Raw genomic sequence first — 26,745 nt, 5'->3', positions numbered from 1 at the left:
TTGAAAGGAAAGTTGAATTCTTTTTTTAAGCCCACGGCACTTAGCAGTATCTAATATGTAGAAGATGGTCAGCAAATAGTCATGAAGTGAACGTTAATTATAATAGAAGGTATAGTTGTGTATAGGAGGTGATTTGAATAACGTGTTTAAAATCACCAGAAACAAGTAACTGAAGGAAGTCTTGCATGATGTTTGGTTTCTATTTGTTCTTTCCTGAACTCGAAGTACATTGTTATTCTGCTGTTCTATTCATAACATCCAAGGCCTGCCTGGGCCTGTTTCAGAAAATAATGCTAGGGAGGGTTCAAAGCCTCATCAGCTAATGGGTTTCACCAGCTCAAAATGCAGTATAACAGTATGTCATCCAGGAAGGTAAAATAATCAAAGAATTATTTAAATGCCTGGCACCACTTTAATATTATAAATGCAAACACTAACCCTTTGAGAAGGAAAAAAACTGAGCACATGCTAATGCATATGTTGCCTTTAGTTCCAACATAAATTTTACTTTGGCAGTATGTAATTGTCCTGATTTTCCAATTTTCTCACTTCTAACATAAATTAAAAAAAAAAACCTTTGCAAATCCCAGCAGAGCCTAGAACAGATGAGAAGAAATGATGTAAAATTGTGATGATAATCGTTGTTAACCTTAAGGCATCGTGAAGCAATGGAAAACATAAAATAAATGGGAAGCGTCCTTAATAACTAGGAGCCATCGCTCAAACACTCTTCCACCTGTGCTGCATATTACTCATTTATAGAAGCTTTTATTTTTTAATGTTTTATTTATATTTGATACAGAGAGAGACAGAGCATGAGAGGGGGAGGGGCAGAGAGAGAAGGAGACACAGAACCAGAAGCAGGCTCCAGGCTCATGAGCTAGCTGTCAGCACAGAGCCTGACATGGGGCTCAAACCCACGAACATGAGATCTGACCTGAGCTGAAGTCGGAGGCCTGACCGACTGAGCCACCCAGGCGCCCCTCATTTGTGGAAGCTTTTAAAAGTCCTTATGTCCTGGTTGTACTCCATCCCCATTAAGTCAGAATTTCAGGGGTGGGGGAGGGGAGGAGCCAGGCATCAGTATTTTTAAAAGATGTTCAGGTGATTCCAAAGTGCAGTTGAGTAAGGGGAATAAGACATATGCATGGGAAGCTGAAATCAATAAGATGCTGTGAAAATGGAAGATCATTAAGGTCCTATTTGCAACTTAATTTTATTTTTACATGTTCTGGGCATGTAGTAGATAATTAAATGCTTAACAAATTGAATTGAACTAGCCTTCTTGAATCACGTCATTACTTGGAGGTGCTCAGCCACCATCTCCATAGTCCTTACATTATCATTTCTCATACCTCCTAAGGATCAAAGATATTACCCTAGCCAGTGCACTTCTATCTGTATTTCCAACCATAGTATCTATATTTCATCTCAGCTCATCACTGGCGAAAGCTTTACCCATGACTGCTGTTACCACTAACAGTGAAGTGTTTAGTCCAGCCAATAGATAATTCATTTCCAACATTCCACTTTAGAGTCTATTTTCTTAAAACATCCCTTGTACAAACTGCCTCAGATTGTGTTTCTTAGAAAGAGACCTTGAGTTGGGGGGCTCCATGCAGAAGGTTTCTTAGAGAGTCCTCCTGAGAGATATACCCACAAGGGAGTGGGAAAGGACAGAGGGAGAGGCGGACCAGTGATGCATTTGCAACTGAGGACTCCGTCTATCTTATGAGGAGCTCTGGTGATGGGACGGCTCTTCAGAATTGCAAGGGGCCAGGTTTTCGTATCCCCACATTAGCCCGTCAATGGGTGCAGGTCACCCCTTGCAGAGGAGGGGAGGATATCTTTTCTGGCAGGTAGTTTCTGAGAGTAAGTTCCAGCGAGAGACGCAGCAGTGAGCCATCAGCATAGGATAGTTCCAGCAGCTGGGGGAGGATGGTGTTGACCCTGAAGAGGGAAACTGGTTGAAGGGCCTTGGTGTCTGTAACCGTGTTCCAGACGACTTCTCTTTGGCCGACGGGCGCTCTTCATGTAGCTCCTGTGGCTGTGGGCTTGATCCACTAGTTTTGTGTGGCTTTCTTGCTTTCTGGTAAAATCCTTTCTAGGCTCATCTAATAGATTTTCTGAACTTGAACTGGAATCAGCCATTGCTCTAAGGTTTCGTTTTGTTTTGCTTTTGTTTTAAGTGAGGAATGGTAGTTAGAGACCACAAAATGAGTGTTGGGATTGTTTGTTGATTCTAGGCCTTTCGGCAGGACAGAGCTAACATACAAATTTGGTGGGGAAATCTCAAGTTTATATTAATATTGCCATTTCAAATGTAATATTATAGGATTTTTACTTAATTTCTTTGATTTTATACTTTTACCCTTTTGCTTACATTGAAAATTTTAGTTCGTAACACCATTAGAGTATATGTTTGTACATCTGTTTTTCTCTATATATAAAATTTCAAAAGAGTAGTACTAATATTACTGTAAACAGGCTACAGAATGACATTTAAAAATGTATATCCTTCCAGCTCTCTCTAGAATATATTCCAATGTGTTCTAGAGTCTCTTGGACTCTAAGCACTTTGCTTGGTCTTTATTCTGTTCCACTTGTTAAGTCATTACCTGCAGCAGGACATATTCTTGCCAAATTTACAAATAGCAGGTAGTCAAAACGATGAGAGAATTTAATGAATGACAAAATTGGGGTCACAAATAATTTAGATTCCTTATAGATGGTCTAAATTTAACAATGAAATATGATGGGTAAAACTAATATGCAGTTGTTGTTTAATCTGTAAAGCATTAGGAAAGACTTTTAAAAAAATTTTTTTATCATTTGTTTATTTGAGAGACACAGAGCATGAGTGGGAGAGGGGCAGAGAGAGAAGGAGACACAGAATCTGAAGCAGGCTCCAGGCTCTGAGCTGTCAGCACAGAGCCTGATGCTGGGCTTGAACCCAAGAACCACAAAATTATGACCTGACCTGAAGTCAGATGCTCAAGTGACTGAGCCACCCAGGCACCCCTATTTTATTTTTTTAACCTTTCATTTTGAGAGAGAGAGACAGAGTACGAGCAGGGGCAGGGCAGAGAGAGAAGGAGACACAGAATCCAAAGCAGGCTGCAGACTCTGAGGTGTCAGTACAGAGCCCGACGAGGGGGCTTGAACTCAGAAACCACAAGATCATGACCTGAGCCGAAGTTGGATGCTTAACTGACCAAGCCACCCAGGCACCCCAGGAAAGACTTCTAATAAAATAAATATAAACTTTATTTATTAATAAGAAAGGCTACCACTTTTTGAGCACTTACTATGCCTGGCACTCTGCTTGATACTTCATATAATTTTATAATTTAATCTTGACAAGAACCTTGTAAGGCAACAGTAGCAGTAGTGTCTATTGTTTACAGAGCACTTACTGAACTTGGTGCTCTTGGAGGCATTTTATACTTCACTCTCATAACAACCCTACCAAGTGTTCCAGAACTGGAAGCCTGATTCCACAGCCTTAGGTACACTCTTTACCCCCCTTTTCACAGATGAGATTTTGAAGATGAGAGAGATTGAGAAACTTCCCTACATTTCTGGCTAAAGAGGGACTGGGATTCAATCAGAGCATGCTTGATTTTATAGCTCATTTCTTTTTCTTAATGTTTATTTTTAAAAATTTATTTATTTTTGAGAGACAGAGCACGGGCAGGGGAGGGGCAGAGAGAGGAGACACAGAAACCAAAGCAGGCTCCAGGCTCTGAGCTGTCAGCACAAAGCCTGACTCGGGGCTCGAACCTATAGGCTGTGAGATCATGACCTGAGCTGAAGTTGTACGCTCAGCTGACAGAGAGAGAGAGAGAGGGAGAGAGGGAGGGAGAGAGGGAGGGAGAGAGGGAGGGAGAGAGGGAGGGAGAGAGGGAGGGAGAGAGGGAGGGAGAGGGAGAGAGAGGGAGAGACAGAGGATCTGAAGCGGGTTCTGTGCTCACAGCAGAGAGCCCCCTGCAGGACTCTAACCCATGAGTCAGAGATCATTATTATCTGAGCCAAAGTCAGACACTTAACTCCCCGAGCCATCTAGGAGCCCCTAATTTCTCAACTGCTCTGCCTTCCTGTAACAACTGCTAGGCAGGGCCTGGACAGGGTGCTTCACCACGTTATTAATTGTAATCTGGTGAGCAACCATGGGGGATGGGGGAGGGTCACTCTTAGCCTTTCCATTTTGTAGATCAGAAACTGAAAGTTCGGGAGGTAAGCAAATTCCTCCCAGGTTAGCCAGAGAGTAAGTTGCAACTTACACCCAGATCCTATTCCAAAGCCCACATTCTTAAACATAATGCTATGCAGGAAGGGAAAGTTGTTAAAAAACAAAAACCAAAAAAACCAGCATTAGTGAAAAAGTCTACTTGCAAGTTCAATGTGAGGCAGTGGTAGAATGTTGTTGCCACCAAGGTGAACGCCACCTGCGGCTGCGTTCTAGAAATACAGTACTCCTGGTAGGGCAGGAGACAGTCCCACTGTGGTCCGTGACGGCAGGGCTTACCTGGGCCACCGTGCGTCATTCCGGGCTCCGCACTTTAACAAGCACTGCGGACATGCCTGAAACCCACCCACCCACAGGTGGGTGCCGAGCGCGAGGTGCCTGAGTAGGAAGAACTGTTAAAAAGTTGAGGATAGCCCCGCCAAAGAGAAGACTCAGAAGAGACCGAATTGCTAGTGTTTGAAGTGTCTTCATGTGGTGGAGGGTTAGATCCCATCCGTGGTTCCAAAGGTAAGAGCTTAGGCTTCCCTTAGGACGAATTGTACCCTCAAAGGGGGAGGCACCGCGTGGTATTTAGCAGGTTTTAGAAATGAAAAGGGCTTCCTTGTAAGAGAATGAATTCTTTGTCATTGCTGAAAGCCCGAACGACCACCTACTGTGGGTTTAAAGACTTCTCTGTCAGGTGCAGTGGTCCTAAATGCTAGTGGGTATAAGAATCACCTGAAAGAGTTTGGAACTATTGATTCTCAGACCCCACCCATAGAAGTATCAATTCAGCAGATCTTGGAAACGGCCCACAAATCTGCATTTTTAACAAGCAGCCCCGTGGATCCAAATGAGGTGGTCAGTGAACTTGAGCACCAGGGAGACTGGATAAACTCCAAGATCTCTTCCACTTACTTTACAAAGAAACATTTTAGTAAAAAAGAAAAATGAGCATAGTCAACATAATGATTGTTCAGAGAAAGTTGTCTTACTTTTTAGAAAAGATCCAAGACAAAATTCTTTAATATATTGACAGGTACAGTTAGAGACAAAATTATTGGAATGTAGGACGTTGGGATATGGAAGGGGAAGGCTTGATTCTCCATGTGTCATAAGAGAGCAGACTTTAATAGCAAAATAGAAGAGGCAAATCCAGGGGGAAAATCTGTGACCATTTTAAAGAACTCTACATATACCGGCGAGCAAACTGAGGGGGACTTGGAAGAAGCTGTCTAATTACCCTAAAGGAAAGCACCTGTGTAAGGCTAGCCACCCTTCAGGCTTACGACCTAGGCTTATATAAACTTCAGCCTAAAACTAAGGAAACAGGTGTGGGGGAGAATGTCTTCTAACTCGGGCCCACTTTGTTGTTGTTGGGCCTAAAGCACTTTTCCTGGCAAGTATAATGTATGTTTGATTAACCTTAACTTTTACTTAAAGCATGCAGCCTGGGAACCACATTTTAGCACTATATTCTGAAATGTTTCACCTTCTGTAAATATGTTTTTAAAAAGCAGTGCTTGGGTGTAACATACTGTCCTGTATCAGGGCTTTTTTTTTTTTTAAACTTAAGTTGCATCCTGGCGTTTCATTTGTTTCTCAAGTATATTAAAGTTTAAACTTTAAAGTTTTTTCTTTGAAAATATTAAAAGCTGACTAATTGAAGATTGGTGTTCCTGGCTATTTTGGTAATTGATACTACTGACATGCTTATTTAGTTCGCGAAGGACCGGCAAGTGATTTCTAAGTTTGAGATCTATAAAACTTCCAAATGGCAATTACATGTTGATTTAAGTGTGAGCCTGTTTCTAGTTAATTTATTCCAGCTTCCTCTGAATGGTTGCAGACCTCCTCCTTTCTCTTCAATCATGAAAGATGAAATTGCAACAGCTGTTTTCTTTGTCACAAGATTGGTGAAAAAACATGATAAACTGAGCAAACAGCAAATAGAAGACTTTGCCGAAAAGCTGATGACAATCTTGTTTGAAACCTACAGAAGTCACTGGTATGCCGACTGCCCTTCTAAAGGGCAAGCCTTTAGGTGAGAGCTGGCATCTATGACGACAAAGGGAAGTACCGAGCAAGCGACGGCCGTTGGGAGGCTATGAGTAAGACAAGCTTTCTGGGTTTGGAAGAAATGCAGCAGGTGGCAGTGCATAGTGCAAAACTATAGTTTAAATACCGTTGAAAACTATAGTGCAAACCGCCTTCTGTGAGGTGGATTAAACTGTATCTAACTTGTGTTTACCGTGAAAGAACTGCAGACGACGTTCGGCAAAACTAATTGTGGGACTTAGTGATGTAACCCACATTGTGAGTAGCTACTGTTGATGGCTCTACTCAGAAAACTGTGGAGGGACCGGTGGGGGTCAGCGGGTCAGGTGGCAGCTGTATGTAATGGAGCCGTTGGCCCACCACCTGATTCTATACTAAGGCGCCTTGTCACCACATCTTTGTTTCCCTTTCCTTGCTTTTTAAAGGTGTATCAGGATAAATAATAGTAAGGATAAAGATCCCATTCTAGAAAGGGCTTGTGCTGAAAGTAATGTGGACTTTTCTCACCTGGGACTTCCAAAGGAGATGACCATATGGGTAGATCCCTTTGAAGTGTGCTGTAGGTAAGTATAACCATTGGAGGTGATGTGCTCTGTGATCCCGGACTCGGGTTATAGAGTCAGTTCTGCGCACCTTTGTGAGACACGGTCCGCTACAGCTCTGCATTAGTGGCGAGGGCACCGGCTGGTTAAGGTTTTGGACGCAGACTTCATTAGCACAGACTTCCAGGGGAAGCACAAAGACTACACAGTACAGTCAAACCTTGGATTGCAAGTAACTTGTTCTGCGAGTGTTCTGCGAGACGAGCAAACATTTCCAGTAAATTTTAACTTGATTGGGGCCCCCGGGAGGCTCAGTCCGTCAAGTGTCTGACTTCAGCTCAGGTCATGATCTCACGGTTTGTGGGTTCAAGCCTCGCATAGGGCTCTGTGCTGACAGCTGGCTCAGAGCCTGGAGCCTGTCTTCTGATTCTGTGTCTCCCTCTCTGACCCTCCCTTGCTTGCACTGTCTCTCTCTCTCTCTCTCAAAAAAAACCCTTTTTTTTAACTTGATAAAAAAGCGATGTCTTGCAATATGAGTAGAACATGAGGTCAAATGTCACATGATCACAACTGAGCCAGTGGGTCTTGATTTGCTCTGCTATACAAGTGCTTTGGATTACAAGCCTGTTTCTGGAGTGAATTATGCTCGCAAACTAAGGTTTTACCGTATTTGAAATCCGACTTCAATCACTGCACCTTATTACCAGCCTGTAGATTGTAAGGTCTAAGTATTACAGGCAGCACCAAGGGGGCAGAGGAATTGAAGTTCAGTCCATGAGTTGAATCAAGAGAGACCAGTTTTTATCTTTGAGAAATTCGCCAAGCTAGCCTTTAAAGAACACGCCCACTGATTACTACCCCATGGAGGCTGAAGGTCACGGCGTCCTTCAATTAGCTTCACCTTCAAGCCATTTCAATATGGGTTTTTTTTTTTTTGGAGCCGTTATTTAATCAGGTTCTTTTTCAGACACTTAGAACACCAGTTTGTGAGGGTAAATTCCATTCGTGAGTGAAAACACAGAGCGGAAGTAGCCCTGAAGCTGAGGGATAGCTTTGATTTTTGGCAGAATTTGTGAGACCACAGCTTTCTGATCAACCTTGCGCTGCTCTGTGAATTTGTATTTTTCTTTTCCTGTATCAAAGATCTCCCCTTCCTGGTGTCTGGGTTTACGCAGCTTCTTTTTCTTAAAATAAGCATCTGTGAGGTGTTTGGGGATTTTCACAGTGCTGATATCCATTTTGGTGGACGTTGCAATAACAAATTTCCAGTGTGTTCGACGCAGAGGAACGCGATTGAGGGACAGAGGTCCAGTCACGAGTAGCAAACCACGGGTCAGTTGCTTCAGAAAAACCGCCCTCCTGCCCCTGTGGCGCGAGGATGTGGTGAGGATGATCAGGGTGGCCCCAGGCGTGATGCTGGCTCGCAGTGTCCTCACTGACTGAATGGTGTTTGCCGTGGCTCACCAGCTTCCGAGGCCCGTCTTCGGGAGGGCAATACCTGGGCAGCTTGTGGAGTTTAACCTCGGGCACCACCATTCTTGTCACCACCGACTGGTTTTGTGACCGTAGCAAGAACCTTCTCCTTCTTTTTCATCCTGGATTTAGCTGCTGAATACTTCCTCTTGTACATGGCCTTCCTTGAATACAGAGCCGATCCGGAGCACCTGCCAATTCCTCGCGCTAGGACGGGGTTCCGCTGCAGTGGGGCTTCCCCTTCTTCGGCGTTTTAGCCTTAGGGTTACCCTTCTTGACCTTGCCACCAGCAACAGCCTTCTTGGCTTCGGGTTTCTTCTGCGAAGCTGGCTTCTCGGCTTTTTCGCCCGCCATCTGGGAGGCCGAAGCAAGCATGCAAAAGCAAAGGGCTTTCTTACGAATTTAGGCCCGGGCAGCCTAAACGCGGGCTCACCGACTTCAACACACCGGATCCACGTGGAGCGGGCCTCAATATGTTTCTTAAAGTAACTTTGCAGATTGCTTGAGTGGTCTGTAGACAAGGTTAGAGATTAAAAAAAAAACTTGTGGAATTTTGAATCCTTAATAAATACTTAAATTTTCTTTTCCTACTTAGGTACGGTGAGAAAAATCATCCGTTTACAATTGCTTCTTTTAAAGGCAGATGGGAGGAATGGGAGCTTTCCCAACAGGTCAGCTGTGCTGTTAGCCGAGCTACATTAGACTACGCCTCCGGCATTTCCTCTGATGAAGAAAGTTGTAACAAAGAACCTCAAATCATTCCTAAAGTCAGCAACCCAAAGAGTATTTATCAGGTAAAGTTCTGTCCAGTTCTCTATGCTTTTTTCTTTTTTTGGTCCTAATTCTAAAAAGAATTTGTTCACTGTGAAAGAAAAGAAATGAGTGGAAAACAGAAAAAACAAAACTGAAAAGATGAAAATCACATTCTTAACTTTCTGGAAAAATTTTTTTCTTCTTTGTGTAGTTTCTTGGCGGAGTGCTTAGGAGCTATGTGGTCTTTTGTATGACTGTTTCTCCGTGTATTATTTGAACATAAGTTTCCTTTAGTCCAAACTCCTTCATGATTAAATATTAAAAATTAATGGATTTTCTTACTAGTAGAAGATAACACATCATTAGTAGAAAATTATAATAGTAAATGGTCAAAGGTTTGTAATCTCAACACAAGAACAGTTTTTCTTAAATAATATATATCTAATACATATGTTATTAGATATGATATACCTAACATGTTATCTATATGTTCTATATCATATACATTATATATTAATATATAAATATATTGACATGTTATATTTGTTATACAACATATATTATATCTAACATATAATATATATCTAATATATATATTTAACTACAAGTGATAGAAAGATATGCATATTTATACATTAGAAATAGTTTTAAAGAAATAATACTTACACTTACTTGGCATAATGCCCCCAATATTTTCTAGTAAATTGATTTCACCCACATAAATTGACCTCATGACTCACAAATGGTGGCAATCCACAATTTGAAAAACAGTAGACAGAATCTGTCAACACTGTTTGATTAATTTCAGAAAATAATGAGTATAGACACTTACGTTGTAATGTTAAAACAACTTAAATAACATCTTAGTTTTTTTTCCCCTTGTAATTTACTTAACCAATCTATTACTGGCAGTCATCCAGATTATTTCCACATTGTTAGGATATTAAAAAAAAAGCTGATAACTTGTAGAGATAACTGAATTTTAAGTTAGCCTGGAGATTTGATTCTCAAACATAGAATTACTGGGTCATACGGGCATTTCACTGTTCTGAATATATGGCCAAAGTACCATCTAGAAGTTTTGTTTATTTGGAGTCTAACCAGCTCTATGTGATGAAAGTGTCTTTTATCATTTTTCCTAAAATTGGTTATTCTCACTTAAAAATAATTTACTAAAGATGCTATCTGTTCCAGACACTATTAATTTAAGTAACATTAAAAAACAAATCTCCATGTGCCCAAATGTTTTGGGTACTTACTGTCTTACAAATTTTCTCTTCACCTATTTATATCATTTGGGGTCTTAATGTATTATTACAGGCTCTTCAAAGGTTAGAAACAATTTAACCCCTTTTCATATTATTGGCAAATGTTTTTCTATAGCTTTAGTTTCTAACCTGTACAGTTTATTGTATAGTTCTATATGTATAAAAGTTTAAAATCATATAATGAAATATGTGCCCTTAATTCTGTTCTTGTCCTTAGAAAGGCTTCCTTCCATTTAGGGATCTGGCCTAGAGTCCGTGACACACTTTTAGAGCAACGTCCCTTCACAGTGTGATCTGCAAAACATCAGTATTGGTTATGGGGGATGCTGAAAGTGGATATTTCTAGACCTTAGCCCTGGAGACCATGTTAGACAGTTTTGGGTTAAGCCAGAGAAGGCCAGTGGGGTAGAGGAGAACCCAAGAATATACACAAGTTTGAAGAGGTGTTTTTAAGTATTTGAGTTGTATTAAAGATTTAATTTTCTTAGAAGACCTGACTTTATAAACCCCTCCCACTGGATTATCTGCTGTGTTTTCTATTCATTTGCACTCCGCTTTCTAAAGGCTTACCTTCTGAGTCATGGGTTTGTGTTTAGTACTTAGGTCTAGCGTTATTAATTTACTGACAATCTTCATACCTACTTTTATTCTTTTTTTTTTTTTTTTTTTTAGGTTGAAAACTTGAAACAGCCCTTTCAATCTTGGTTCCAGGTCTCCCGCAAAAAGAATATGGCAGACGGCCGTACGGGCCTCCTAGGAAATGCTTATGCATTGCATAAATATCATAAGCGTCAGAGGCCTGCTGCTGTGCACCGGGTGGACAGGTACCACTGGGTCAACACGAACCGATGACGCAGTGGCCAGGCCCTGGTGGGACAGAGCTCAGAGGAGCGGCTCTATTTCCTTGATGACAAAAGCGAGTCTAAGGTTGAGCGGCCCAGGAGACAAAAAATAACCACATCAGGGACTAGAGTGGCAGAACGGCGAAGTCTCTCGTGCAGGTGATGACTATGTTCTTAGCCATACTTTTAACTCTTAATTTTATGTGAAGTTTTATGTAACACTAATGAATGTACTCAGTAAGGTAATGGAATGAAGATATTGACCTGTGATAAGATTCAATGAATTATGAAAAGTAACAGTTTAAATAAACGTACTATGTTTTTAATAACTTTCTAGTTCAGTGTGTGTGTGTGTGTGTATTTCTTCAGCCATGAAAACAAATAGACCTTCCCTTGGGGAAGTATGAGCCTCATGATATAGTCTCCTGGTTCCGTTTTGTTACTGCCATCACTGCTCTAGTTCACAAGGCCATTGGGAGCTTGTTTCAAAATTACTCTTGAAGATACAAAATTCCCTTGCTTGTGTGTCTTTTAAAAATTGTGATCTATTTCTAAAACTCTTAATAGACTTAATTAGGACTTTTACAACAGTGACACCTGGTTATTATAAGGATTCAAGCTAATTAAAATAAACTTAAAATTCAAGCTAAGCAAACACGCTAGTGTGCACGCACACACACATACACACACACACACACACACACACACCAAGAAAAAAAATCCCTACCATCCAGCCAGAAACTACCATTATTAACATTAAATGGTGACCATCTTTCCAGTTATCTTATATACATTTACAGACATAGGAACTGATACAGTTTAATAAAACTATACTATAGGAGCTACTTAATTTTTAGGAGCTATTGTAATTTTTTAGTTATCTTAGCAAAGTGGAGAAACTGAAAGTGAAATATTTATAAATATTTCTACCACAAAGTATTTTATTTTCCAAAGGTTTTCCCTGAAGTTTAAAAAAAAAAAAAAGAAGAAAAAAATGGGGGGAGGGGGAAACAATACTAGGAGGTTGGAATCTTCTTGAAAACGTTTACAATTTTTTTACAGTATCATTTGTTGCTATGTAAGCTGCAGAAAGCATTTTTAATTTTTTTTCTTGAAGGACAGCTTGGAAGAGCATTACAATCTTAGGTTATGCATTTTTTCTCTTATAATGTCATACACCTTACAGGGAACTGTTTTTGGCACTATTCCATGGAAAAATCGGAGCCCCTTTGATTTCCCCCACTCCCCACTGCTCACATCAACATCTTCGGTGACTTCCTTTGACCATCTGAGAACCTTTTCCTCTATATTGGAAATCTATGTCCGTGTGTCTGTCCGTCATTCTACATCAGTTTTTCCCAGAATATGGTGTCCCCTTCTCATCTGAAGATGTAGTTTTCTGGCGCAATCTTCTACAATAGTAATGCTTTCCTTGTCCATCCATTTCAAGGATACCAACTTACCTGATGCTGGATCATTACTCTTTGTGATAAATACTTACCTGATTACTTTAATATCTTTATTTTCTTTTTAAAAACCATGATTGTCTTAAGTCTTTCTTGTGCCAATTTGATTCTTAGTCCTGTCTGGTCTTGTTTCTACCCATTTCTTAGTTCCATAATGATATTTCAGATTTCAATTAGTGACTTTCTCTGTAGGAGTTATTCATATGTATAGTTTGACTAGAAAATGAAAGAAAACTGTATTAAATAGTTACTCTGTGTAAAACAACCTAACACTTAAGAAGTATGGGTTTCTAAGAAACTTTACACAGAGGATTTTAGCAAAGCATCTTTTGAAGCATGTGAGGTTATTTTTTAATGTTTATTTTTTAAATTTTTTTTAATGTTTATTTTTGAGAGAGTGAGTGAGCATGAACATGGGTGGAGCAGAGAGAGAGGGACACAGAATCTGAAGCAGGCTCTAGCTCTGAGCTGTCAGCACAGAGCCTGATGCAGGGCTCAAACTCACAAACTGAGATTGTGTCCTGAGCCAAAGTCAGATGCTGAACTGACTGAGTGGCCCAGGTACCCCAAGGTTGTTTTTTTTTTTTTAACTTCTTCCAGCCAATGGAGATGATATATCTCTGGTGTATCTATCTATCTATCTATCTATCTATCTATCTATCTATCTATCTATCTATCTATCTATCCATCCACACACATATTGCTAATTAATCAGAATATCTTATCTGGGTGCAGAGATGGCCTCAAAATTCTGTGCACACAGTACAAGAGATAGCCATTAAAATGAATTGTTCCAAGTTGGTACTCAAGAAGAAACCAATTCCATCACGATTTAGGACTGGATGAGAGGGAGAAATCCATGAGCTCTAGAACCCTGTGTAATTATTTAAAGCTTCTCATGTGGCCCTGAAGGAAAGGTATAGGGGAAAATTAAATAAGCCATATATTTTTTTAATTAAAATTAGTCAATATAGTTGAAAAGTCCCCATATAAATGAATACTGTGTCTATTAGTCTATAAGTACAATAATCAAATTAGATCTTCCTAATCTGCATTTTGAAATTTTCTATGAGTACCACTCATAGAAATTTTCTATGAGTACCACTTTTTTTAAAATTAAACTTTTTGAGAGAGCTATAGTTCACATGCTATTAAGAAGTAGAGAGGTCCTATGTACCCTTGACCTAGTTTTCACCAATGGGAACATTCTATGAAACTATAATATTATAACCAGATATCGACACTGGTGTAGTTGGGGTACAGAACGTTTCCACTGTTGCATTTTCATAGCCACACCTACCTTTCCCCTGCTCTCAGCCCTTCTTTACCCCCCTGGCAACCACTAAATCGTTCCCCATTTCTGTAACCTGTCATCTCCAGAATGTTGTAAACGGAATCATACCAGAGGTAACCTTTAGGGACTGGCTTTCTTCAGTACACAGTGTTCTGGGGGTTCATCCAGATTGTTGCAGGAAGCGACAGTTTGTTCCTCACCATCGCTGACTAGTCTTCCGTGGTATGGATATACCACAGTGTGTTTAACCACTGACATATTGAAGAATGGCAACTGGATTGTTTCTGGGGAATTATCACTAAAACTGCTATGAACATTAATCTACATAATGTGTGAGAATAAATTTTTATTTCTCTGGGCTAAATGCCTTAGAGAATAATTGCTGGGTGTATGGTTGTTGCATGTTTCATTTTTTTTTTTCAAGAAACTGCCAAACTGTTTTCCGGAGTGACTGTACATCTTAGATTCCCACCAGCAACGCATGGGTGACCTCCTTTCTCCATGTGGGGGCCAGGCTTGGGGGTTCTGGACTCAGAGCTCTTTTCTCTTTGGGGAGTCTTCAGCCATTATCTGAGTGCTTTTACAACCTGTCCCCTTTCTCTCCTTCTGAAAGTTTGATGTCTTGAATGCTAGGTCATTTGTTACAGTATCGTAGGCCCCGACAGTATTATATACATTTGTGTGTCTTTTCCCTGTCCGCGGTTTAGATTTGGTAAATTTTTATCATTCTGTCTAAAAATCCACTGACTTTCTCCATCTCTGTTCCCTCCATTTTACTTTTGAGCCCATCTAGGGAGTTTTATTTCTATTTTTATATTTTTCAGTTCTAAAATTTTCATTTATGTCTTCTGTTTCTTTGCTCTGAATTTATAGGGATTTTTTTTGCTGAGATTTTCCATTTGTTTCAAGCAGGTTCATAGCTGTTGAAGCATCTTTATGATGGCTTTAAAACTTTTTTTAAATGTTTATTTTTGAGAGACTGAGCTCAGAAGGGGCAGAGAGAGAGGAAGACACAGAATCTGAAGCAGACTCCAGGCTCAAAACAGAGCCCAAAGCAGGGCTCAAACTCATGAACTGCAAGGTCATGAACTGAACCAAAGTCAGACACTTAACCAACTGAGCCACCCAGGCACCCCTGTGATGGCTTCATTTTTTCCCTAGAATCCTAATATCTTTGTCATCTTGGTGCTAGCATCTGTTTGTCTTTTTTCACTTTTTAAAAATCTGTCTGGGTCTTTCTAGGATAAATGATTTTTGCCTGAAACCTATACGTTTTGTGACATTATAAGACTTGGGATCTTATTTAAACTGTGTTTCAGATAAGTTTGTATCAGCAAAGGCCAGTGGAGAGTCAGGACGTTTACCCCTGCCAAGGGCTAAGGAGGCCTCCTTCCCCAGCAAAGGGTTCCTGCAGACCACATGAGGAGCCTGAACTCCCACACCTGCGCAGCAGGTACAAGGAACCCCATCCTTAGGGAGCAGGCAGGGGGTGGCGAGGGGGCCCCACACACCAGATGCTGGTGGATGCCCAGATCCCCTTGTGGTTTTCACTGACGCTGTAGGGCGGGGTGGGGTGGGGGTTGTTACTGCCCTGTAGGGATGAAAAGATGAAGATCCCCACTGCATGGTCTTCTCTGATAACATCCCAGAAGGAGGTTGGGGTGCCTCATTACAGCCTGGCAAGGGTGGGATTTTAGATTTTTTTAAAAAAATGTTTTATTTTTGAGAGAGAGTGGGCAAGAGAGAGAGCATGAACCAGGGAGGGAGCAGAGAGGGAGAGGGCCAGAGGATCTAAAGTGGCCTCTCACTGACAACAGGGAGCCTGGGCGGGGGGTGGGGGGGGGGGGCGGTGCATGGGGCTTGAACCCTCTGAGCCACCCAGGCGCCCCTGGGAGTTTAGATTTCTCGCTCAACTTTTGTTGATGTGGGTGGAGCCAGGTTTCCCCTGTGACGTTTGGCTAGAGTGAAGGAGTTATTGTCTAAAAGTTTTCTGTTCCGCTGGGCTGCCCTTTCCTCAGTCCTCTGGCTAGAGAGCAGGCTTTGGGGGAGCTCTTTGGTCTGTGCCTATTGGTGTTGATGGATGGCTGGTTTTTTTCATGTTCGAGTCTGGAATACATGAGGGGAAAAGGGAAGCTGGAGTTTACCACTATATCCTGCCTCAGGTTTTGAGGTCCTTGGCTGGTCTGTTTTCTTCTCTATACCTTTCAGAATCTCCTTGTTTTTATATATAATATCCAAGGATTTTAGGTATACTTGGGACTTCAATTTTCCTGGAAGCAGAGATTTGTGTACCACTTTTGAAATAAATACTTCTTAAAACAATTAAGCATTTTTTGAAAAGGGCTCTTTTTGTTAATAGTTGGTAAAATATGGCTTCTGTATCAACTGAGGTTTTCTTATCCTTCTGGTCGGTGGCCTGTGTATGTCTGTGTATGTGTGTGAACACGAATTATACCTTGAAGATAATTAGAATCTGAAAACCTTTAAAAGAAACAGTGCACATAATGCAGCAGAAAAGAGATCACAATCTCTGCCCTGTAATCTGTGGCATTTCCATTAAAAATCAGGCGCTTACCAAAAGCCGGCAGCTGTTAGTGTATTAGTAATGGAATCAGATGGAAAGCCCAAGAAGTCAGCCAGGAAGTTAATAGGATCATGTTTTGGCTGGTGCCCCACTCAGCCAAGAATGAGGAATCTAGAGGAAAGATCTTTAATTTCTGCCTTTTTCCTTGTCACCTGTCTCAGAGGCCCTGGACCCTTAGCCTACCTACTCAATATAAATCTTATGTGTCTGGCTTAATTAATCTTCACTCTGCTTTTTGGGAAATGCATTTCGTTTAAAACTTTTTTTTTTTAATGTTTTATTTATTTTTGTACAGAGAGAGATAGAGCATGAGAGAGGAAGGAGATACAGAACCGGAAGCAGGCTCCAGGCTCTGAGCTGTCAGCACAGAGCCTGACGCGGGGCTCGAACCCACGAATGTGAGATCTGACCTGAGCCGAAGTCGGAGGCTTAACCGACTGAGCCACCCAGGCGCCCAGGAAATGCATTTTGTAATTTATGTGACTAGCTAAATAAAGTTCTCGAGGATACACACCCAATATTGATCATATCAAAGAAAGATTTACCTTCTCAAAGTACTGGAGGAGTCTTTAATCTTATGAAACTACTATGCTTGGACTTGGGTGGGGGGGGGCTTTGTTTACGAATTGCCAGTTCATGGAAGAGACAGGGGAATGGCCCTCCCAGGCCAATCTTGGGGCCACATTTTACTGGGATCTGTGCTACGAGGGCAGGAGATAATTTTAACTGCGCTAGTAACAAAGGAAACAGTTTGAAGGCTGTGTTGGTACTTACCTTGCCTGATGGCTGATGTTTTAACTGAATGAGTATTTGAGAGGAGTGAAGGACTGGCTGTTGGCAGCAAAGGAAGAAGGACCCACTGTCCGTATTCCATGGCAGAGACAGAGCCGCTGGGTCAGCGAACTGACTCTGAGATGCTCTCCTTATGGCTGGATTTGAAACTCTTTGTGAAACCTTAATTACACATCTTTTTTTTTTTTAAATTTTAAATCTTTAAAAAAATTTTAAAATGCTTGCTTATTTTTGAGAGAGAGTTGGGGCGGGGCAGAGAGAGAGGGAGAACCCAGTGCAGAGCCCAACATGGGGCTCAAACTCATGAACTATGAGATCATGACCTGAGCAGACGTCGAGAGTCGGACACTCAGCCAGCTGAGTCACCCAGGCGCTCCACGTTAAATTTTCTCAACTAGCTTTCTTCTTTGTCGCTTTGCTTGAAAGACACAGTAACAATTGTTACATAAAACAAAAACAAAAACAAAAAACCCTTGCCCCTCGTCTTGGAGCACAAGAAAGAGAATTATCCACGTGAGGAGCAGCTTGAATTGCTGTCATTGGATTTGTCTTCTGAGCCGGCTTTAATAGGAAGTTTGTGTTTGAAAAAGAATTGTGTGGCTTACACTGAATTCATGGGGCAGTTGTGTCTCTCCTGATTAGCACGTGGACTTCAGTTTCAGGTGACTGCTTATCTCTCTGAGGTGTTCCAACCAGAGCCTCCAAAGTGAATTCTGTGTAGGCCACATGGCCTGTGTCTTATCACCAGCTCTCCAAATTCTCATTTCAGAACACCAAATATTGCGCAAATACACATATTTTGTGTGACTCAGTAACAGACAATTTTAGATAAGTTAGTCAGGCTCATATATACAAATATACAAACTGACATCTCTAGAAAGAGGTTCGGTCGTATCTTTAAATAATGAATATTTTAATAAGGTATGTGGGCTAATGATTTTTTAGTCACATTGAAAATGTCAGCATGTTATTCTATGTGCCAAATATTAACATCTATTATGTTATATTTCCACCCAACATTATGTGGTTTACACATGAATGTTATAAGTTTTTTAAAAAGTTCTCTTATCAACTTTATCAGATATTGTATTTACATATATAACATGTTTTAAACATGCAGACTGAAATGATATCACCATTTTATTCCTAGACCTAAAAATACAACAGAAAAAGAACATACATAGTTATTTTTATAAAAATACAACCCAAAGAATGAGGGAAAATAGTTGCAGAATAAAGAATTCCTACAAATCAGTTAAATAGGGAATCCTGTGAAAAATGGGCAAAATACTTGAAAAGGCACTTCTCAAGAGCAGATATTAAAATGGTGTATAAATACAGGAATGGTGCTCAGTTTTAACGGCCATCAGAAAAATGCAAATTAAAACCACATACCACATGCCTGGGTGGCTCAGTCATTGAGCATGTGATTCTTGATGTCAGCTCAGGTCATGATCCCAGAGTCATGGGACCTAGCCCCAGGCTGGGCTCTGTGCTCAGTGTGGAGCCTGCTTAGGATTCTCCCTCCTTCCCGCTCTGTTCCTCTCCCCAACTTGTACACTGTCTTTCTCTCTAAAAACAAAACAAGAACAAGAACACCAATTACCCAGAAAAAATGCAAGAATGCATAAAATTAGAAAGATGGAAAATACTAAGTGCTGATAAAAGTGGAGGACAACCAGAACCTTCATCCACTTCTGCTGGCAGCGTATACTTAGACAATCACTTTGGGCATCCAGTTGGAAGTTTCCACTAAAGTCAAACATATCCACACCCTATGACGTAGAATGTCTAGTTCTGAGTAACACCTAATTCAGTATAGTCACATGTAGTCACCAAAAGGTACACAAGACTATTTGTAATAACCCCAAACTGGAAAATACCTATGGGCACATTAGTATTGGAAAGACTAAATTTTGAGATTTCCATACAATGAAATGTTTTCTAGCAAAGAGAATCAACAAACTATAGCTACTTGCAATAATATGGATAAACCTGACAAACACGATGTTGAGTAAAAGTTCATATTTTATGATCCTATTTCCGTGAAGCTCGTGAATAAGCAAGAACAGTTTCTGGTGTCTGAGGTCAGGGGAGTGGTTATTCTTGGCGGGGCAGACGACTGGACGGAAGGGGCGTGGGGGCACGTCTGAGAAACTAGGGATGTTCTCTTTCTTGATGTGGATGCTGGTTATATGGAAGTGTTCACTGTGGACAGTCCATGAGGAGATTTATGATACGTGCACCTTTAAAAGCTGTGTTATATTTTAATATAGTTTTAAAGGTAGTTTTCACCCCAGACATAACCTTAAACAAAGTGGACTGGGGTTCAGGGCCGGAGTCAGCGTTCAGTGATTTTTCTAGCTTGCTAGTTTCTGATCTTGATCTCGACACTGAAGCTCACCACTCCTCATGAAAAACCGAAGATGTTTGGGGGGTTTCTCTCTGCTAATTATCCATATGCCTTACGAAGTATTAGTGTTGGTCATTTGGAACCAAAATATTTGTTGGTTTTTAAAGACATAAGATTTTACAGGCTTATGATCAAAACACTTTTACACAACAACAGCACATATCAAAAGGTGTAACAAGAGAAACCCTGAGTGAGAAGTTCTAGTTACCTCCTGCCCTCGTCCCGCTGGGTGCACCCGGGCAAGTCTGAGTCTCGGTTCCCACAATCAGGGCTTCGCCCACCCGAAGGCAAAGGGTGCCCTCTCTTGGCTCCTTTCTAACTGAGATCTACGATCTACCATCTCCCGGTATGGGGAAAACTCAAAGTGACTGATCAGGGAGCTTTTCACACCACCATTAATTCCCAACCCTTCATTCTGCTGACTTCAATTACAAATGTGGCTCCAAACACACGATACAGTGTTTCAAGGTGCAGAGCAAAGCAGTCTTAATGCTTCAGATCATAAAGTCGTTTCACCTCATCTTCGTCCTCGTCCTGCCTCTGATCTCTCCATTTTCTTGGGATCTGTTTTTCAGCGGCAAGGAGGCTTTTTAGAAAATGTTCCATGTTGGTGAAGAGGAGAAGATCCTTGTTTTTCTTAATATACTGTGGAGAGTGTGGAGGAGGGAGTTAATACCTTTGCTCCCATTTCCTTTAAGTACTCTTGGATATTTCTGGCCAGACTGTGGATCTGAGCACAGTACATACGATTCTGCTTTTAAAATAAAAGCAAGACCTCTCCCTAAATGGTTGTTGACAGAGGACTAGCAATCCAGCCCATGACCACCTCTGTTGTGGGCAAGTTTTAAGCACTTCCTAAGCCTCAGTTTTCTCATCTGTAAGTTAGAAATAAAAGTAGCATCTACCTTATAAGGGCTTGGGGAAGATTCCATGAGATGATGTGTGTCAAACTCTCAGCAGAGCAGCTGGCACAAGCCAAGTGTGTAATAAATGTCTGCTATTCCCTGCCTTGTAGTTACCCCTGGTGGGTTGCAAAGTTTCAGTAGATAGCATCAGGGTCTACACAAACCTGTTCGTTAATATAGTAAATATATTAAAAGCCTACTTCTGAGCCTGGAACATGGAAACAAAACAAACATCTCTGCCCTCACGGAGCTTCTGTTCTATTAGGGGAAGAAATGTACTAAACAAGCCTGAGTAAGGAAATTACATAGTAGGTTAGGAAGTGACACAGGAGAAAGGAAAGTGGAGTAGGGAGAAGCTGGTGAACAGGAGACAAGAGGGCTGCAGATGAAGAAGGGCTGGTCAGAGGGGGCCTCACTGGGGAGGTGACCCTTGAACAAAGTCCTGGAGGAGGTGAGGGAGTTGGGCACGCTCCAACTCCTTAGACCAGGCTCTCTCGACCCAGCACTACTGACATTCGGGGACGGATAATACTTTGTTGTGGGGACTGTCCTATGCATTGCAGGCTGTTCAGGGGCATCCCCGGCCTCTCTCAACTCGTTAACAGTAGTAGCCCCTTTCCTGGAGCAGCATCATCAGAAATGTCTCCAGACGTTGCCAAATGTCCTGTGGGGGTTACAGCTGCTCCTGGGCGGGAGCCACTGCGGCTGCAGGCAGGGGCAGCGCACCTGCTCTGTGAAGAACAGCAGGAGGAAAGTGCGGTTTGTAGATCGCTGACCAAGGGGAAGAGGAGCAGGTGAGAGACCAGGGGACTTGGCTTTGGCTCTAAGTGAGATGGGGAGCCACTGCAGGATTTTGAACAGATATTTGCATTTGAAAAGGTGCTTGCATCTGACCAAGGTGCTGAGAAGCAGACTGAGGACAGGCAAGGTTGGAATCAGGCGGACCAGCTCATAAGCATTACAGTGATCCAGGTGAGATGAGGTGCGCTTGCACCAGGCTGGTGGCACTGTAGGCAGAGATGTGGTCATATTATGAAGCTACTCTGAAGGTAGAGCGACAGGATTTCCTGATGGATTGTTACAGGTATTTGTAACAGAGAGGTTTCAAGGAAGACTTTGGCCCGAGAAACCAGAAGAATACAGTTGCCATCAAATGAGATGGGAAAGGTTTCTAGTAGAGGAGGTTTGGCCAGAAGATGGGTTTGGGGCATGTTGAATTTGAGATACTTCCTAGACCTGGAAGTGGAGATGGCTGGTAAGCAGCTGAGTTGAGTTAGTGAGTTGGGCGGGGCTGGAGATAAACCTTTGAGAGTCCTTGACATATGGATTGAATTTGAAGCTAGATGAAGGGATGAGATCCCTAAGGGGAGCAAATATAGACAGAGAAGAGAAGAGGACAGGAATACATCCTGGCCCTCCAACACGAACAGGCTAGGAAGATGAGGCCGGATCAGCAAAGGAGACCGAGAAGGAACAGCCAGACACATAGGGGCAAACCAGAGGCTCTAGTGTCCTGGGAGCCAAGTGAAGGTTACAGTGAGGAGGAGAAGTCATCTCATGTGTCAGATGCTGCTGCTAAATGCGGGGAGAGAATGGAGCATTCTCTGGGGACTGTGGGGGCCAAGGGGTGACTGATTCTGGAGTCTAGATGACTACGGTCACGGTCACCATCAACAACCACAAAAGAAATCTCTGACTTGGTAACTAATGGGGATCTGATCACAGACAGGTTTATATGGAACATGTACTAGGAGTCAGGAGGTCCAGAGTCTGATCTCAGATGTGCCACAACAAACAGCTTCACACATGTTCTGCAGGACTGGTGGCGGAGAGAGGATATATGACAGAATATATACATAAAAATACTTTGAAATTTATAGAGTTTTAGATAAACAATGTGAAAAAAGATGTGACTCAAGGATGAATTGATCTTTCATGAAGGATGACAGTTTTAAGATCCCAGATTTAAACTTTGTGATATTTTTAATAGTTAAATATGGTAATATTCACGTAAAAGCACTTTAAATAACACAGTATTAGGAATACCATTGTCAGGCTTGCATAGGGAACAGCACACTGCAAGTTGGGTAAATAAGCCACCACGTGGACATCTAAATTTAGTCACTGAGTCACAGTGAGTTTTACAGATGGAATTCTGTAAATTGATACATAGGTCAGTGGGACATGAGTTAAGCAACTATGGGGCCCATTTGCAATCTCCACAACTCAAAGAGCCAGATACCTACTGTCTGCCTTGCAGAACACAGGATGAAAAGATATATATTGTCGTATGTGGTTTGAGGAGCAGGCTGGGTGTCAAGGCAGGGCACCACCGGGGGAGGCCAGAAATATCTGAATAGGTCAGACACCGAGGGGTTTACTCCGTGAAGAAGTCAATCTTCAACCAACGTGTGCTACGCCAGTTAAGGCTAGTTACCTCTTCTGATGACTGGGGCTCCAGGTGAGACTCACACTTCCTCTCAGTGAGTTTAGAGAGAAGATCTCTTCCTCTCTCGGAGACGGGCTGTTCTTCCAGCAGAACAGCACTTACGCTTCGGTCAAGCTTACTGTCCCAGGAAACCGCTGACTTTTGCAGTGTGGCAGAGAATGCTTCCCGGAAATAAGCCTGCAAGCCCTGGTCAAGGAAAAGGCGAGGGGGCCAGATCAGTTCCGTTCTAGATAATTACTGTGAAAGCTTCAAAATGATAGGGGGGTTGATATCCATCATCTTTACTTGCCCTTACTGTGGGTTTTTACTGTCGTTTGCAATTCTGGTGAGCCTCCCGTGTTGGCAAGGAAACCACAGAAAGCTGTGATGCCATCGGCACAGGAAGGCCGCCTCGTTTTGAATTCTTACAGGGCAGCACAAGCCGTTCATTATAGGCTGCCACAGGAAATGAGATCAGGAAAACCTTCTTCCCGGCCAGGCAGTAGGAACTGGAGGCCAACAATGGGACCTAAGTAGCTTTGAAATGTTGCACAGCTTAAAGGATTTGTTATTCTGGGAGAGAAGCAAAAAGCGCGGCGCGTTTTATAAATACCTTGTAAAAGGACCTCAGAAAGGCAGGGTTTGAGTCCTGGTGGAAGTCCTTGGCAGTGATGTGGGCCAGGCAGCGGATCAGCAGCAGAACGAAGCTTCCCACAGATGCCAAAGACCGTCTCCCAACAAACAGGATGTTTTCAGCGCTCTTAGTAGAGGAGACATCCAAATGCAAAGAGTCAACCTCAGGGAACATCTCCACTACCTCTTTCTTTTCCTCGTTTTATGTACTCCAAAGTAACTTTTGGAATCATAAAGTCAGAGACTCCCAGGGCTTAATGGATATTTACTGATGACTAGGTAAAAACTATTGCTTTAGTTCAACTCCCTGAATAAATCATGTTCCCCACTGTCTCCCTATTTTTTGCTATACCCATCATACAGGAAATAAAGTATTAGCACCTGTTTTCTATCAATTGTCCTCCAATCACTGTTTCCTTAAGTAATGGTTCTCAAACTTTATGTGTGGATAAGAATCACAAGGGAGTGATACTCTTCTGGGGCCCATCCCAGAATATCTGATTCTGTGGGCTAGTTTAGGTAAAACCTGGGCATTTCCATTTTTCCCAAGCTCCCGAGGTGGTTGATGCACAGGGTCTGAGGACGTCAGTGTGAGAATTGGATGCCTTAAAAGTCTCTAACTTTGTCTTCCAGGCCTTTATTGTAATCAGATTCTCAAATATCCTGTCTTGTCTAATTGACTTGGAATAACTCTCTTGTTCAGGCAATAGGTTGGCTTGGAAAAGTATGAAGTAATTTGGAGTCAGGTAGTCTTGAAATCTGCCCCTGGAATGAGGGACAGCACAGATGAGTGGTTAAACAATGAATCTGGTGTTCAAATACACCTGGACTTGAGTTTAAACCCTTGCTAACACTGTGATGTTGGGAGAGTCACTTGGCCTCAATGGGTCTCAATCTCTTAAATCGTAAAATGGAGATAACAAGAGTACCCAACCCATTGGGTTGGGTTGTTATCAACTGGAAATGAGATAATGCATGTAAGGCATGTGGCCAAATGCTTGACACACAGGACTCCAGTACTTAGTGAATCCAGGGTTTGTTTCCTCATCAGTAAAATGGGATTCAATTCTTGCCTACCTCATAGATCACTTTGAGGATCAAGTGAAATGATGCCTGGAGGGTACACTGTATGAGTTCTTTTTGGTCCAATTAAACCAAATTAACAATCAGCTGGTCAAGTGGGAACTGTATCCCAGTTCTCTAGCAGTGGTTAGCAATCACTGCTCACAATCACTGTCTACAGTGAACTGTTATTGGCATGTAAGGTTTGTGTACACGGGCTCAGGACTACCACCAAGGCACTGCCAATCCTACATATTCGAGGAACTGCAAGTACAGGAACAATTTTGATCCCTTTCTGTGGGAAGGTGCTGATCGTGCAGGATTTGCAGAAGCTGCAACCATGACTCTTACGGGAAACACCAGTCTGGAACCACTGACTTTGATGACAGAGATTCATCAGTGGGCTCAAAGCCATGACGGTTCTCTGGGCACAAGCTGGGCCATATTCATTTCACTAATTAAGAGAAAGCTTTCACGTGGTGACATTTATTATGCCTTACTAAATGACTTATTACCAAGAGGGATAAAAGATGTCAGGACTTGAGAGAGAAAAATGTTCTATAACATTTGTTCTTTTTGCTTCTATCTCTTTAGACCCTAGAATTCTACAAACCCGCGTCTGGGACTGAATCTGCAGCACCTGAAAGAAGAAAGGGCCTTCGAAGGCATTGTCTGAGGCTTCCGTGGCAGGAAGATGAGAAGCAATCTGCAGGGTGATTTCAGGAGCCTGAAAAGAATAAAAAAACAAAGAAAACCCAAACCCATCTGCTTGCTAAAAAATTCTTATGTGGCTCAGCTCCGTAGCACCAACCAAATTAATGAGAAGTAAATGCATTGGAACATCAGTTTAAATTGTGACAGGATAAGGAGATTCAGCGTACACTATGATAAGTGGAAAGAGTATTTCTGTGTTTGATATTTAGGCTAATGATAAGCATTAACTCACTACTTTTCTAAGTGGAGGGTGCAGTCAAGCTTGGGGGCTCCGAAGCGCACCGCCTGCGTCCTCACCTGGCTGTATCCTTTTGGTTGTGTGATCTTGGGTAAGTTAACTCAACCTCTGTATCTTTGCAGCTTATTTTTAAAATGAGGAAAAAGGGAGATCTAGAAGCCTGGGAAGATGACAGAGGAGGAGGGTCCTAAGCTATCCTCGCCCCACGAACGCACTTAGATAACAGCCATATCAATGCAACTGGCCCAGAAAGCGACCTGAAGCCTGGCCGAACAGACTCTTCACAGTTAGTCACAGAGAGGAGGCGGCATCAAAAAGGGTAGGAGGGGCGGGGACATGGTTGGGAACCAAACCCCTGGTGAAACAGGGAGATAACCGCACATACCCGTTCAACTGCAGCCCCAGAAATGGGCTGGGAGCAGACTTGTCAAATGACTGCTAATCCCACCTACCAACAAAAAGCTCACAGTGTGCAGTACAAGGAGAGAGCCCTGTAGTTCAGGGTCACTGCAACCCTAACAGAGGGGCTGGGGGCAGACACATGGTCTGACTGCAGGCCTCACCAACCAACAAAAGCCTCTCAAGGGACAACACAGGGAAAGCACCCTTCAGTTAAGGGTGACTAGAGCCTTGGCAAATGAGCTGAGGGCATGCATCTGGTCTGATACAACTATAAGCCCAAAGCAGCCCCAGTCTAGCCCGTAAGAGTACAGGGACCAAACTGTGCCTACGACAGGCAGAATGGGTCATGGCAGCTGATTGGACTGAAGGCAAACGCATCTCAGTCACAAGAGTAGGGTGCACACAACATACAAAGGAGATACCGCGGAAGCATCTGGTCTGCTAAACAGGGGCACTGTACTCCAGGATGCTACGGGGCCTCTTCTTCATGGGCCACTACTTTTAAGAGCAGGAGACTTAGCTGACTTTCCTAATACACAGAAACCAACACAAAGTTAGATAAAATGAGAAATAGAGGAGTATGTCCCAAATGAAAGAACAGGACAAAAATCACAGCAAAGAGCTCAATGAAATGAAGATAAGCCATGTGC

The 26,745-nt window shown here is 42.2% G+C and overlaps 2 protein-coding genes and 1 pseudogene across 2 annotated transcripts in view; 1 reads left to right on the top strand and 2 right to left on the bottom strand.

Annotated features, from left to right (window-relative positions):
- The first annotated feature begins 6,099 nt into the window (after window positions 1-6,099).
- Window positions 6,100-11,493, top strand: BTG4 (BTG anti-proliferation factor 4). The gene is made up of 4 exons (XM_029915402.1): window positions 6,100-6,272; window positions 6,712-6,849; window positions 8,897-9,095; window positions 10,995-11,493. The coding sequence occupies exons 1-4, from the start codon at window positions 6,100-6,102 to the stop codon at window positions 11,172-11,174; spliced, it is 690 nt and encodes a 229-aa protein (XP_029771262.1). The 3' UTR covers window positions 11,175-11,493.
- LOC115272312 lies at window positions 7,800-8,655 on the bottom strand (annotated as a pseudogene).
- Window positions 11,494-24,189: 12,696 nt separating the features above from the next.
- The window catches only part of LOC115272688, a 17,381-nt gene continuing 14,825 nt past the window's right edge, over window positions 24,190-26,745 (bottom strand). Inside the window, exons 14-15 of the mRNA XM_029915688.1 lie at window positions 25,355-25,468; window positions 24,190-24,255 (exon numbers count right to left, since the gene is read on the bottom strand). Coding sequence (XP_029771548.1) covers window positions 24,190-24,255; window positions 25,355-25,468 — 180 coding nt within the window. The remainder of the gene's footprint in view (window positions 24,256-25,354; window positions 25,469-26,745) is intronic.

Source organism: Suricata suricatta, chromosome 11 (assembly GCF_006229205.1).
Source record: "Suricata suricatta isolate VVHF042 chromosome 11, meerkat_22Aug2017_6uvM2_HiC, whole genome shotgun sequence".
In the NCBI taxonomy this organism is placed as follows: Eukaryota; Metazoa; Chordata; class Mammalia; order Carnivora; family Herpestidae; genus Suricata; species Suricata suricatta.
Note: the sequence above shows the minus strand (reverse complement) of the source record. Positions and strands in the feature narration are given on the sequence as shown.

Excerpts from the sequence above, each read along its gene's own strand:
- BTG4 (XM_029915402.1), top strand. The coding sequence starts at position 6,100 with ATGAAAGATGAAATTGCAACAGCTGTTTTCTTTGTCACAAGATTGGTG. Across the intron at positions 6,850-8,896 it reads CCCTTTGAAGTGTGCTGTAG|GTACGGTGAGAAAAATCATC; the intron begins GTAAGTATAACC and ends TTTCCTACTTAG. Across the intron at positions 9,096-10,994 it reads ACCCAAAGAGTATTTATCAG|GTTGAAAACTTGAAACAGCC; the intron begins GTAAAGTTCTGT and ends TTTTTTTTTTAG.